Source organism: Aethalodelphis obliquidens, unplaced genomic scaffold (genome assembly GCF_003676395.1).
Source record: "Aethalodelphis obliquidens isolate GAN/ISIS:26980383/991018 unplaced genomic scaffold, ASM367639v1 scaffold5, whole genome shotgun sequence".
NCBI classification, from domain to species: Eukaryota; Metazoa; Chordata; class Mammalia; order Artiodactyla; family Delphinidae; genus Aethalodelphis; species Aethalodelphis obliquidens.
In genome coordinates, this window is record NW_020837949.1 from 32,472,757 (window position 1) to 32,488,212 (window position 15,456).

Sequence of the window (15,456 nt, forward strand, 5' to 3'; positions counted from 1 at the left end):
GATACTATACATAGAGAATCCTAAAGATGCCACAAGAAAACTGCTAGAGCTAATCAATGAATTTGGTAAAGCAGCAGGATACAAAATTAATGCACAGAAATCTCTTGCATTCCTATACACTAATGATGAAAAATCTGAAAGAGAAATTAAGGAAACACTCCCATTTACCATTGCAAAAAAAAGGATAAAATACCTAGGAATAAACCTATCTAGGGAGACAAAAGACCTGTATGCAGAAAACTATAAGACACTGATGAAGGAAATTAAAGATGATATGAACAGATGAAGAGATATACCATATTCTTCGATTGGAAGAATCAATATTGTGAAAATGATTATACTACCCAAAGCAATCTACATATTCAATGCAATCCCTATCAAATTACCAATGGCATTTTTTACAGAACTAGAACAAAAAATCTTAAAATTTGTATGGAGACACAAAAGACCCCAAATAGACAAAGCAGTCTTGAGGGAAAAAAACGGAGCTGGAGGAATCAGACTCCCTCACTTCAGACTATACTACAAAGCTACAGTAATCAAGATAATATGGTACTGGCACAAAAACAGAAATATAGATCAATGGAACAAGATAGAAAGCCCAGAGATAAACCCACGCACCTATGGTCAACTAATCTATGACAAAGGAGGCAAGGATATATAATGGAGAAAAGACAGTCTCTTCAATAAGTGGTGCTGGGAAAACTGGACAGCTACATGTAAAAGAATGAAATTAGAACACTCCCCAACACCATACACAAAAATAAACTCAAAATGGATTACAGACCTAAATGTAAGACTGGGCTCTATAAAACTCTTAGAGGAACACATAGGAAGAACACTCTTTGACATAAATCACAGCAAGATCTTTTTTGATCCACCTCCTAGAGTAATGGAAATAAAAACAAAAATAAACAAATGGAACCTAATGAAACTTCAAAGCTTTTGCACAGCAAAGGAAACCATAAAGAAGACAAAAAGACAGCCCTCACAATGGGAGAAAATAGTTGCAAACGAATCAATGGACAAAGGAGTAACCTCCAAAATATATAAATTTGCAGCTCAATACTAAAAAGAAATGCAGCTCAATATTAAAAAAAACAAACAACCCAATCCAAAAATGGGCAGAAGACCTAAATAGACATTTCTCCAAAGAAGACATACAGATGGCCAAGAAGCACATGAAAAGCTGCTCAACATCACTAATTATTAGAGAAATGCAAATCAAAACTACAATGAGGTATCACCTCACACCTGTCAGAATGGCCATCATCAGAAAATCTACAAACAACAAATGCTGGAGAGGGAGTGGAGAAAAGGGAACCCTCTTGCACTGTTGGTGGGAATGTAAATTGATACAACCACTATGGAGAACAGTATGGAGGTTCCTTAAAAAAACGAAAAATAGAACTACCACATGACTCAGCAATCCCACTACTGGGCATATACCCAAAGAAAAGCATAATTCAAAAAGACACATGCACCCCAATGTTCACTGCAGCACTATTTACAATAGCCAGGACATGGAAGCAACCTAAATGCCCATCAACAGACAAATGGATAAAGAAGATGTGGTACATATATACAATGGAATATTACTCAGCCATAAAAAGGAACAAAACTGGGTCATTTGTAGAGACGTGGATGCATCTAGAGACTGTCATACAGAGTGAAGTAAGTCAGAAAGAGAAAAACAAATACCATATATTAACGCATATATGTGGAACCTAGAAAAATGGTACAGATGAACCGTTTTGCAGGGCAGAAATTGAGACACAGATGTAGAGGACAAACGTATGGACACCAAGGGGGGAAAGCAGCAGGGGGTGGTGGTGGTGGTGGTGTGATGAATTGGGAGATTGGGATTGACATGTATACACTGATGTGTATAAAATTGATGACTAATAAGAACCTGCTGTATAAAAAAATAAATAGAATTAAGTTCAAAAATTAAAAAAAAATAAGAAAACCATACAAAGATATCACAAAAAAAGGAAATTACAGGCCAATATCACTGATGAACATAGACGCAAAAAATCCTCAACAAAATACTAGCAAACCAAATCCAACAATACATTAAAAGGATCATACACCATGATCAGGTAGAATTTATCCCAGGAATGCAAGAATTTTTCAATATCTGCAAATCAGTCAATAGTGTCAGCTTCCCTAAGGAAGGAGGCCTGGGCCACCCACAGCTTCCTAAAAGCAGCTCTAGATTCAACAGCCTCTCCAGGGACATGTGCTTTCATCATCACAGGAAGAGGCAAGCACCATAGCAATTAGGAACAGCAAAATTAGTTCCATTAGAACCCATTTAGATCTCCCTGAAAGGACAAGTTCCACCATAGGAGGGTCCAATGTCCCCTTCTCCCCTTACCTTCTCACAGAAGTGGCAGAGAGAGATGTACTCTCTGTGTGCTTCTCCTTTACCTTCTTTTATGACTAAAATATAGGTAAAACCACACTGAAAACAGAAGTCCAGCATCACTGGGATAAATAGTCTCAGGTTCCCTCTATCGTGTGTCAGATGAGATTCAGCCCAGACGGCCTGAATCTCATACCTCGTCTTCATATTTCCTCTATCTCTTAGAAGCCCAAATGAGAAATGACCCTAATGCAAATTAACAAAGGTGTTTGTGAGAAATACTAGATTTAAAGTTGCTGGGAGAGGACCTAACAATTTTCTTCCTTAAAAATTACACATATTGGGACTTCCCTGGTGGTGCAGTGGTCAAGACTTCGCACTCCCAATGCAGGGGGCCCGGGTTCGATCCCTGGTCGGGGACTAAATCCCGAAGGCTGCAACTAAAAGATTCCCTCATGCCCCAACTAAAGATTCCGCATGCCACAACTAAAGATCCCGCATGTGGCAAAGAAGATCCCAAGACCCGCAACTAAGACCCGGGGAGGCCAAATAAATAAATATATATTTTTTAAAATTACACATATTACCAGTAGGTATTTTGCTTCTTGCCTGTTCTGTATGAAGCATTGGTATGTGGCACGTATGGGCACATGCACACATATACACACGTAGATTATTTAACCTACTTCAAGAAATTGTAGTATTACAAATGTGTGTTCTGAAATAAAAATTTTAAATGTGTATTAAATGAGAAACGTTCACAATTTTTAAACCTTACAATGAATTTTTTGGGAGAAAAAAATTAAACCCACTTACCAATAAATATAAGACTCCATGGCCTCATATATTCAAGCAACTTCTAAAGATAACAAAACTTTGGGGACTTTCCCAGTGGTCCAGTGATTAAGACCCTGCCTTCCAATGCAGGGCACCCGGTTTCCATCCCTGATTGGGGAACTAAGATCCCACATGGAACTAAGACCCCACATGTCGTGAGGTGAAGGTATCTTAGAGATATATTTGCCAAAGGCAAGGAAACCAAAAGCAAGGAAGAATACTCTGATAAGCAACCACTCTAACAGATGGAAAAGCCAGAAAGCCATCATCACTAGGATGACTGCATCCAAGGGCTGAGCAGCTCCTATAAAAATGGCAAGATGATTCTAGGGTGCAGAGTCCTATCTGCACCCCAGGAGTACCTTCCCAAGGGATACTATGAAACAAATGTGAATATGAACATGAGTTCAAGTTAAAGAAATCAAGGTATATGAGGCTTAGTATTTAAGAGCACAAGTAGGGGCTCCCCTGGTGGCGTAGTGGTTAAGAATCCGCCTGCCAATGCAGGGGACATGGGTTCAAGCCCTGCTCCGGGAAGATCCCACATGCCGCAGAGCAACTAAGCCTGTGCGCCACAACTACTGAGCCTACGATCTAGAGCCCGCGCGCCACAACTACTGAACCCGCGTGCCACAACTACTGATGCCCGCACACCTAGAGCCCGTGCTCTGCAACAAGAGAAGCCACCGCAATGAGAAGCCCGCACACCACAAAGAGTTGCCCCCGCTCACCGCAACTAGAGAAAGCCCACGCGCAGCAACAAAGACCCAATGCAGCCAAAAATAAATAAATTAAAAAAATAAATAAAAGCACAAGTACCTAACAAAATGACTACATTATCTCAAACATTCTAAAAATTGTTTTAGTGCAGTTAACAACACAGAGGAAAATGCATTTCCAGACCCCTGACTCCCGGACTATGTAAATCACACATTAGGTAGAATACATACGCATTCATTCAAGAATGTAAGGATTTCCCAAATTACTGTGAAATTTTAAAAAAGAAAAGACCTTTCTAACGAGTCGCACAACTATTTCCAGACTTCAAGAACTGTAACCCTTCCTGCAAAATATACTTTGCGTTTTTGATTTGTCTCCGGAGTGCCACTGTTGGTGTGAGTTTTCTCTGTGGTTGTTTTCTAATGATTCAGTTGTCTGACTGCAAGTTTAAGATCCTGTTTAATTACCTTCTGCACTTACGACCGTGGAGAGGACACACGGCGGGGCTCACTTCTTAGCATGTGGAGCTTTTTCTAAGATTCTGAACATGACTAGTTATCAACGGCTTATGCAGACGGGGAGAAGGGAGAGAGAAGGGCTAAGACCATTTAAAACCATCATAAATTCCAGATTTCCTATCTCTCCTTTTGTCCCTTTGACATTCCGTCTGGTAACCTGACACGTCATCCATAGCCCTGATAGTACTTTCGAGAAACCCTCTCCCCATCTAAAAGAGACGCCTCTTCGCCCGCAACTCAGGGGGCTCACAGGCGGGCAGTCCCGGCCCCAGGTGCGGGGTCGACTCCTTCTGGGGGCTTCGCCGCTGGGCACCCCTGAGCAGTACCCTCACGGGGGCGCCCGCGACCGGCCGAGTCGCGCCGGGATCTGGAGGCACGCCTCGTCCGACTACACTTCGGACGCTCTGCACCCGCAGCCGACAGCGTGTGAGGAAGGACACGGTACAAATCTGAGGAGCCCTCGGGGTTCACGCGCAGACAGCCAAGTGGGCTTACGCGAGGACTCCCTCCCTCCCGACCTCCGTCTCCTCTGTCGCCGCCCGACGAGCACGTCGGGCGCAGGAGCGGCAGCCGCCGGTCAGGCCCGCCTGCCGGCGTGGCTCCTCCTCCGCGGGGTCGCCGGGCCGCGGAGCCGCGAAGGCCGCCAGCCGCCTTCGCACAACCCCGTCTACCCCGCCAGCCGAGGCGCCGCGTCCTTGGCGGGTGGCCGCGGGCATCCGGTGCGCGGGACCCGGCGCGTCCTCGAGCGCGCGCCCGGCCGCCCCCGCTGGCCGCGGCCCCGGGCGAGTTGCACTAACTTTCCGGGGCGGGGGAGGGGCGAGCGCAGCGGGCCCGGCTGCCCGGGCCTTACCTGTGCTCAAATTGTCGTTGATTTTCAAGGGCACCCGCAGGATGTAGACCAGGAAGAGGACGATGAAGAACCATACGGTCCAGAGATAAGTCCAAGACCAAACTATGCAGGACTTGAGCTGCTCCAGAAAGCCCGTGCCCGCTTCAGCCATTTTTCCGGCGCTGCTCTCTGCTGCCGCGGCTCTCGGTGTCTGCAGGGATGATTCACCGGCCCGGAGGCGCCGCTCGCGCCGCCGTCGCCGCCGCCGCGGCCCCGGCGCCCCCGGAGCTCGCCCGCCGCCCGGGACGCGGGCGCGGCGGGAAATCGCGCGCGAGTCGCGGGCGCGCTTGCCTTTTTTTCCCAGCCTTAATGCTAACTCTCTGAAGGCCCCTACAAGTGGCCTTCGTGGAAGGATCACGTGGCCCTTGCCCCTCACGTTCTGATACCATTTATATTATGCTAATACTTAGAAAGACAAGCCAAGTGGCGCGCTGAGGGAAACTCTTGACATATGTTGAGGTTTCCTGTATGTCAGGCACTGTTCCAAGGTCTGTATAATCTCACCTAATTCCTTCAACAATCTCCATTATATAGATAAGGGAAACTGAGGCACAAAGTGACTGAGCACTTTACCTTCAGCTCGAGCCAAAATTCATTTGCAGTATGATGGATGCCAGCGTACGAGGTCTTAAACCCAACGCTCTACTCCTTTCTCTCAGAATTTAGGTTCAGAGGGATGAATAAACGCGGAGCAACTAGAAAAAAATTAGATGTGCTCCTGTCACTGGTTAGTAGGCCTGAAGATAAATCATTCTGTTAAGCAAGATTTGGGTTGCACACTATTTTTACCTTTGTTTTGTCTTCCTTGAAGCCGCACAGGGGGTTTCCAAAGACAACTTGACAAGAAGAATGTTTATCATCCAATCTGGGGGGTGATGACAGATCAAACAACTCTCAGCCTGTTTTTAATATAAACAATTCTCCGGGATAATTTTGGCTTACTCTAAACTGGCTACTTTAAACAAGAAGTAAATTATAAACGTTTTTTGTCTGTACTGAATGAAACGTTGCCTTTACCAAATGAAAATTTAAAGTCTGTTTCTGTCCATAAATAATTTCACTTTCTATGTATTGGATAGTAATAAAGCAATGGCAGGTAACCCAATCTACAGCCAAGACATTGTTAGAATTCTGAGCATTCAAGAGAATATTTTATTATAAATATTGTTTTGCTTACTTGTCATTTCCTGCATAATAAAACAAGCTCCTTTAACTTTTTACATGTATTTTATGTATTATGGCATACATAATAGAACTACTGTTACATTTTCACTAATTCCAATCTCACTGTCAGCTACTGGTTTCTCCATATATTTGATCTACTAGAGCGGTGATACAGACAAGGATAAGAGAAATTGACACACACATACTTTTTTATAGATATTTATTGCAGCATACTACCAAACAATTTTTTATCTAACAATGATGCCTGGATTCTCAGTAGAATAAAACAACATGAGTACATGAAACATCTATTTTATGTGATGATTAAGTAACCCACCAGATTCTCTGCAATAGGTTTGCCTACTTAATTTAAATGAATAGACTGGGGCCTGACTTTTTGCTGTCGGTGAACCTCAAAGAAGGGACATAAATCTGACTCAGCTGAGCTACAGTTTTTTGATTATCTACTAGGAGATCCTGTAGGGTCAGCCCTATCTTACTCATGATTGCCTCTCCCTGATGTGCTGCCAGAGGGGGGGGTTGGGGTTGGAGACACGTCTTTGTGCTCGGATGCAGAATGGAGTGAGAACAAGATCTCGTGAGAGCCTCAGCTGCTTCAGTATGGCTGGAGTGCAGGCTCCACATGGAGTAGTGTTGAGAGGGATAAAGCTGAAGAGTGTCTGATCTTGAAGGGCCTTGTAGAAATGCTAAGGTGTTCACAGTTATTTGGCATTGCACACACTAATCCAAATGACCAAGACTTATGTAAGTGGAAATTACATATTAAGGAAGTAGAACTGACAGGCCTTCGTGACTGATAGTATAGGCAGGGTAAAGATAAAGAGTGAAGGGTGGCTGTTGAGTGGGACCATTCATGAAATAGTGACATCCCAGATATGTCCCACCACCACCTGACCATCTCTCAGTGGGCTGGTGCACAGTCACCCCAAGGTCATCGTATCCAAAAGTGAACTCATTACCTCCTCACCCCCAACTGCTCTTCCATCTAGAGTTCCATCAGGGAATGGGCATCACCCTTCCGGCTCCCTAATTCAGGAATCTGAGGATCATGCCACCCGGATTCCTCCCACTCTCTCACCTCCTTTCCTCCTCACATTCAATTAGGCATCAATACTTCAAGGTGGGACTTCGCTGGTGGCGCAGTGGTTAACAATCCACCTGCCAATGCAGGGGACACAGTTCGAGCCCTGGTCCTGGTCGAAGATCCCACATGCCGCAGAGCAACTAAGCGCATGCGCCACAACTACTGAGCCTGCGCTCTAGAGCCCACGAGCCACAACTACTGAGCCCGCGTGCCTAGAGCCTGTGCTCTGCAACAAGAGAAGCCACCTCAATGAGAAGTCCGTGTACTGCAACGAAGAGTAGCCTCCGCTTGCCGCAACTAGAGGAAGCCCGCACACAGCAACAAAGACCCAACGCAGCCAAAACTAAATAAAAATAAAATAAATCAATTAAAAAAAACTTATTACTCTATTCTTGACTAAGCTACTCAATATCTTTACTCTTGGGAAGATACTGTAAGATGGGCTGGTTTTTCAGTTGCACTTTAAATAAGTGTAGAAATGATAATAGTATACTTTTCTTTTTATTCTTGATACTCAAACCCAAGAGGGTTTTTTTTAATACAGCACTTCTAATCAAAATAAAAATTCATTGTCTGAAATTTTCTATATATGTAAAATAGCATCAGTTATCCCAACTTTATTATTTTATTTTAAAACTGCATGTTTTTGGTCCATGACTGGCTAGAGTTTCAGGAACCAGAGTCACATCTAGACATTTCTTTGCTAAAAATTACAGGATTTCAAAAATACCCAGAATCAGTAATAACCATCATATAAAATAATTCCAGGAGAAATACAAAAATAATATGCTATTTACTGGCTATGTCATGTCATGTTATTTTGTGGTTTTGGCTTCAAATTGCAAGTTCATGCACACAGACCTACCTCCAAAGCACCTAACAAATTTAGATTCCTCAGTTAAACAATCTGTTGCATTGAAAAAAATACAGAAATTGGGTTAAACTGATGTTATAGAATTATTGGTAGAATTAAGAAAAATCTGATAGTCATGATATAAGCTTAAATTTGTTTTTATTGACACAGACCATTTATTCTTTAATTTCTGATAATTAATTCCATTCTTTAACCAAGAGGTATTCCCTTACACTTTATCAGTTACATTTCATCTTGTTCTCATTTCTAATGTGGAACTATACTTAGGCATGCAAATTAAAGTGAAAATTTCACAATCATCTGGTGTATTTGGCCTGTGTGGAAACCTAATCTAAAAAAGAGGAAAAAAGAAAAATCAGATTTTTTTTTATCTTAAAGCACATTTCAGGCTAGTCTGAAGTAATGCACTTGCCTGCTCCATCTTCTAACCTCTCTTCTTTACTTTGTCTTGCAAAAATTATTCGAAGTTTTCCTTTTATTCTGAGTTGCAATGCTATTGCATGGCTGCTAAATTTAGCACCTTATGCACATTTAACTGTAATGGGATTTATCTCCTTGTTAATAATGACAGTTAGTGAATATGGTTTATAATTGAAACTGTGGCTTCCCTTGAGTTTTTCCTCCCCCTCAAAATTATCTTTATAATGCTATTTTTACAGTATAATTTTTTCTCTTTGATCAGAGTTTGTCATTCAGCCTTTGAGCTGAAGATGTCCACATAATCAAACCAATTTGAATTAACTTGTCAAGTTTGACTGATTGGACACACTGTAGGAAATAACTTGCTATAGCCTAGATTTAATTATCTGCACTTCTATTTCTCATATGCATCTCATATTATAATTTTATTCCAACAGGGGCTCTTATCTTGGGCTACCATGTTTAGACACATTTATCAAGTATTCTTTATAGATTTGTTCATTGACCCCTCTTCTTTTATCAGATACCCTCCAGAGCCTTACACAGGCCTTGAATGCTGAATTGATTTGAAATGATTATGTATATTGAGCTGAAGAGTGAGGGGCTAGGGTTATTTGAATTTTGACCTCTCAGACAAGTTGGTTTTCTAGACTTAAAAAATGTAAGCGCTTTGTGATTTTCATGTAAGAAAGAACCAACGAATATAAATGATGGGGAAATACTTCTGTTTGAGGAGGAAGCCTCTAACAGACCCACTAGCTGGCTTCCCATCACTGAGATCACTGAGAGTATTCTAAAAGATGTTTGGCTGACACCAACCTCATCTGTAAAATGGGAACAATAACAGCTTTGTTTGTCATGTAAGAAGGGATCCTTGCAGAATGTGGGAGGTTGCTTGAGGTTTGCTGGGACTTTCCTAGTTTTAAAACTGAAAGTCCTGTGTCCTGGGAACCCCCTCAGTCACAGCTGGGCTAAATGACCTCTGAGTTTTCTTTGAAGTCATAAGATTCTAAGATGCAGGGCCTACCCCAGGCAAACTGAGAGGTAGAAGGACATTTATTTTCCACACCACCTAGCAGGCCTTCTTTCTTCCTTAGCTGCCTAGCTCCTTTATTTCCTTCCCTTGTCTACTCTCAAAATATGCTCTCCTATCGAGTTATTTACATGTAAACAAAATTTATGTCAACTGAAAAAGTTACTCTTCCAAGTGCTATTAAAAAATACCAGATATCAAAGCCATAAAATAAAATGATGCTTCTCAATGTTTTCAGGCATCAGCATATGTTGGGAGTCTAGAGCCCTTAAGGAACCTTATAATATGCTGATAAGCTTAATTCCAGCATGACTATATTATACATCTGCAATAAAAAAAAAGTCATAGCTAAGAGCATGTATCCATTAAACAAAATTAGCAGACAAGCTGAAAAAAAAAATCTATACCTTACTGTTTCTTTTTGCTAATTTTTTATTCATCTGTTTTATTGTTTACTAGGACTGGAAAACAAATAAGAGCGCTAGGCAAAGATTTAATAAAAATGTAAAAATGTACTGGAAAGCCATTTAAATTTGAGAAAACTGTCTATTCTCTTTTTTACAAAATAAGGTTGTCACTTTTAGTCTAGTTCACAAAACACCTGAATTCCAAGAAATTATAGATGGAGAAAACTGAGGTTAGCAAATGAAACTCCAAATTCAGATATTAACCAGCTATAGTGGGATTTGAATCATGATATAGTAGAAGCAACATGAAATTTAGTAAATGAATATGTAGGTTTAGAGGAATGGCCAAACTTTGGCCAACAGTAAAAAAATAATATATTTAACTCACTCTCAAATTATGTATATCTATTTACAAGTTAGTATGCTCCACATATCAATATACTATGTACATACACAATGAAAATAAATACATAACCTTTTCAAAGATGAGTTGAATATAAATATGTTTTAGCATTCCCTCCCTAAAACTCAACAGACTATATATGTACTCCTGGACTGCCTACACCCCACTAAGGATCAGTGGTTTAGAGAACTTATATATTGACTGTTATTTCATTATTGCCAATTTGCCTTAAATCACATAACAACATTGCTGCCTATTGCGGATAATACTAAAATAATTTGGGAGAGAGATCTCATTCTGCTACCTCGTCTGAGCACCCTCAGCAGTTCCACTCTTGTTGAAGCCTCATCCTATCGCCCACTGCAATTGCTTCAGTTCATCAGTATATACTGCTTATTTCTGAACCTCTATGGGGGCTATATGTTTCTAGAAGTCTCCTTAGTTTATGTATAAATCATTGGATGCAAATATAGACCAGGAGTGGGGGAGATTGTTACCTAACTTCACAAAGTTTTATCTTTTCTCTCTAAGTTCACATCCAGCAGGGATTTTTTCTTTTTTTAATGTAATGCTGTTAGATAATGGCGATCTACTTTGATTTTAGAATTTTTATTTTATTCTTTGTTTAGATTCCAATTCTTTAAATGAGTAAGAAATTCTCTTTATCCATATCTTTTTCTCTATTCTCTTGAATATATTAATCATAGTTATTCTAAAGTCCACATCTATTAACTTCAGTATCTAGACCACCTGTGGCTCTATTGTTATTGTGTATTGGGGTTTTTTTTTTCTTCCTCTCTTGGCTTTATTTTGATATGTCTAAGAATTTTTTAATGATGCTTAACACTGTGTATAAAAATAATTATAGAGGATGTTCCAGATGATGTTGTCTTCTACTAGAGAGGGTTTACCTTTTCCTCTGCAGAGCAGGGGTGTTAAAAGTGAGTTTTTATTTATGAAATTAGTGGCAGTCAAGATATGAAACTGGTTAAAATATTTTAAAGATACACTGTCCAGGGTTCCAAAATGAAACAATAGGGGGAGGGTGGTGCAAAGAGCATGCTTCCTAAACACTTCTGGGACTAGTTGATAACTGGAAGGTTTCTGGTTACCTCATGCCAACTATATGGTTAACTGAATCCTGTTTCTTTCATGCAGTTTTTTCATGGAAGGGTGGTAGAGCACCTAAAATTTCAGAAAGTGGGGACTTTATCCAGCTTACAGAACAAGTTATATAAATTCCTGTAATATTTGTTTCTAATAAATGCTTGGGCATATGTCAGAATTTGGTCTGAGACTAGCTTTTATCCTAAGATACTACCTGGTAATTATGATGTTGAGGCTATAAGGAAAGGAGAGGGGAAGACCTATAGCTACATATGACTATTCATAGCAATTGATATCAACCAAAAAAAAAAAAACAACCCAGTGCACATGCCCAAATTGGCTATGGTCAGTTCACAACTTGAGCCAAAACAATCACAATAACATTTAGAAAATAAAGAAAATTAGACAAAAATAATGAAGAACCATGACCCTACTATACACCTTCTGTTAGTTAACATTTTAGTATATTTCCCTCAATCAGTTTTTCCATGCATACTTTTTACATTGTTCTAATCATCCCCTAAGTTTATTGTTGCAGACTACTCTTACATATTATTATTAAAAGATTTCTCCACATTATTATATAGTCTTCAAAAGCATCATATTTTATTTAATGATTGCATGATATTCCATACAACATAGAATTTTTAAACCATTCCATGATGAAACTTACTAATATTTTGCTATTTTAAGTCATTCCATAATGAATATCACTGCATTTATAACTTTCTATTTTTAAATTTAGGGTTATTGTATTGGGATAGATATGCAGAGGTGAATTCAGTGGTCAAAGTTAAGAACACTTTAAAGTTCCTTGACACATGCTGCCCCGTTGCTCTTCAAAAGCAATTCTTAAAAACTCCATTCAACCTGACTGCATAAAATCCTAAATAACCATAACTTTAAGTTATAGCATGGTTTAAAATGATTGTGCAACACACATAATGAGCTTTGCCTTGTCATTCAGGTAAATCATATCTGTGGCATAAAGAGTCCTACTGGTCAGATAGATAGTTGCCTAAATTTTGTCATAACTAAATTTTCTTTTCCATTTATTTACTCAAAGTTATGTAATAGACATTGTGGGGAAAAACTGGGGAAATCTGACTGTGGACTTGATAAGAGGAACAAGTTTCCATTCTAAATTTCTCATAAACTGTAATAGAAAATAATTTAATGCTCAGGGAACAAGAGTCACTTTCTATCAGTCGATTAGAAAAATTACAAAATTTGCAAACTTAAGTCGCTGTACACTGCAGGCAATACTTAACTCTGCATCATCAAAATGACACATCATCCCTTAGAAATCACATTGACTCTCAAGAGTTTTCATCTATTCATTGGCTAGGAAAGAGTCAATAAAAAGTCCCTCTGAGGAGCAACCCTCCACAGAAACAAGCTTTTACTGGTTACACTGCACCCTATCTGCATTAATTTTCTAAGGCTGCTGTAACAAATGACCACAAACTTTGTGGGTGAAAACAACACAGATTTATCCTCTCACAGTTCTAGTGACCAGAAGCCTGAAATCAAGACATCAGTAGCGCTGTGTTCCTTCCAAAGGCTCTAGGGGAGAATCCTTTCTTGCCTCTGCTGGCTTCTGGTGTCTCTCCTTGGTTTGTGTCAGCATAACTCCATCTCTGTCTCCATTTTCACATGGTCTTCTCCTCTTTTATCTGTGTTAAATCCCCCTTTGCCTTTGTCTTATAAGGATATGTGTCATTGGATTTAGGACACACTCAGTTAATCCACGATGATCTCCCCATTTCAAGATCCTTCCCTTAATTACATCTGCAGACTATTTTTCCAAATAAATTAATACCCACATGTTCTGAGGATTTAGTGTTTACGTATTTTTTTGTGGGGGGCAGCTACCATTCAACCCACTATACCATCCAACCTCCATTTAATGAAAGAAATCACATTCACCCTGCAGACTTCTGTTCTCTCCTTTTGAATGGTGAAAACAGTCTGAAGATGTGGAATCTGTTTATAATAAAGAGTTATTTAAACAGCAAGGTCCTACTGTATAGCACAGAGAACTATATTCAATATCCTATGATAGGCCATAATGGAAAAGAATATTAAAAAAGAATATATATGTATAACTGAATCACTTCGCTGTACAGCAGAAATTAACACAACACTGTAAAACAACTATACTTCAATAAAAAAATATATGAAAAAAAAAGAAAAAAAAGAGCTATTATCCTTGGTTTAACCTTATGGCTACTAAAGAAATTAGGTTATTCTAACCAAAAGCCAATTTAGATTTTTTCACTTTGGTCCTTTAAAAAGCTCTTCAAATCTTTAGCAATCACAGATAGAGCATGTCAAATTAACAGAGAAATATGATACAATGCTATTTACTGTTTAATTATTTTCATTTCATTAATCCTGATATCTCCTTTGAGTTTTCCTTTTAAGAGAACTTGTGACTTCAAAAAATGTTTTGCCAAATATCGTATATTAACGCTTGTATGTGGAACCTAGAAAAATGGTACAGATGAACCAGTTTGCAGAGCAGAAGTTGAGACACAGATGTAGAGAACAAACGTATGGACACCAAGTGGGGGAAACTGCAGTGGGGTGAGGATGGTCGTGTGCTGAATTGGGTGATTGGGATTGACATGTATACAGTGATGTGTATAAAATTGATGACTAATAAGAACCTGCAGTATAAAAAAACAAACAAAAACAACTAATACTAAACTTTCTTTGGGTTATTTGTATGGAAATATGTTAATATAAATATTTCAGACATTACATGGAATTTCTAAAAATCTTATATGTTCTGGTATAATGTTATAAGTTATAATTCTAGTTATTACTTTAAAATGTATATCTCAGAAATAACTAAATTTCCTTGTCAATTGCATCATTATGAACTTTTATCAAATCTTTAACCGTGGTCATTTTTAAGTCTTTTGTCATTTACAGACAGTTCTGGGTGTACTCTGATGCTTTTGCAAATATGTTCCTATAAAAGGGTTTCATCTTCAAGGAATTCATGGAAAAGACTCTGACAAGTACAGGTTTCTGGTAACTGACTATACTGCTGAACTGAATGAATAAGCATTTTCAGAACTCTAATGGAAAACTGATGAATTCATAAAAGTGCTAACAAAAGATCAAGATGAAAAAATAAATTAATTACATGGGACTGAGTGAGCTGATGAGGATGATTATAATTTTTGTGACTTTCTGTTTGAACGAAAAAAAAAGAAATCCCACAAGGACTCAGAGGCAAAGAATATACAAATCAATTTTCACTGCAAAGTAAAGTTGCTGTTACAGTGGAGGATTATTGGACTGAATGTCAATATTATGACATAGTAAGAGTGTGCTTCATGTTTGATAATTGCAATCATTGTTGCTTTTGTTGTGGTCATCCATTTACAATGCTTGGTGTCAGTTTATTTATCTCTTGTAAAAATAAAATACAGTGTGTGTGTGTGGAAAAAGAAAAAAATGAACCTGGAGAGTGGCTTCTATCTGGCTCAGCCACCCTCCTCCCACAAAAAATAAATAAATTAAGTTTTGTTTTCTTGAATATGATAACTCTCCTTGTGATATTATTTACTTAAGTTGCTTAAAAAATGAGTGTGTGT

At 39.3% G+C, this 15,456-nt stretch overlaps 1 protein-coding gene across 9 annotated transcripts in view; it reads right to left on the bottom strand.

Annotated features, from left to right (window-relative positions):
- Window positions 1-5,657, bottom strand: part of ST7 (suppression of tumorigenicity 7) — a 256,441-nt gene extending 250,784 nt beyond the window's left edge. For 2 of the 9 annotated variants that reach the window (XM_027102111.1, XM_027102108.1), the window contains exon 1: window positions 5,294-5,657. In XM_027102111.1, coding sequence (XP_026957912.1) covers window positions 5,294-5,444 — 151 coding nt within the window. In that variant the 5' untranslated portion in view covers window positions 5,445-5,657. The remainder of the gene's footprint in view (window positions 1-5,293) is intronic. The other 7 variants (XM_027102109.1, XM_027102115.1, XM_027102119.1 and 4 more) reach the window with 5 other exon arrangements.
- Window positions 5,658-15,456: the final 9,799 nt, after the last annotated feature.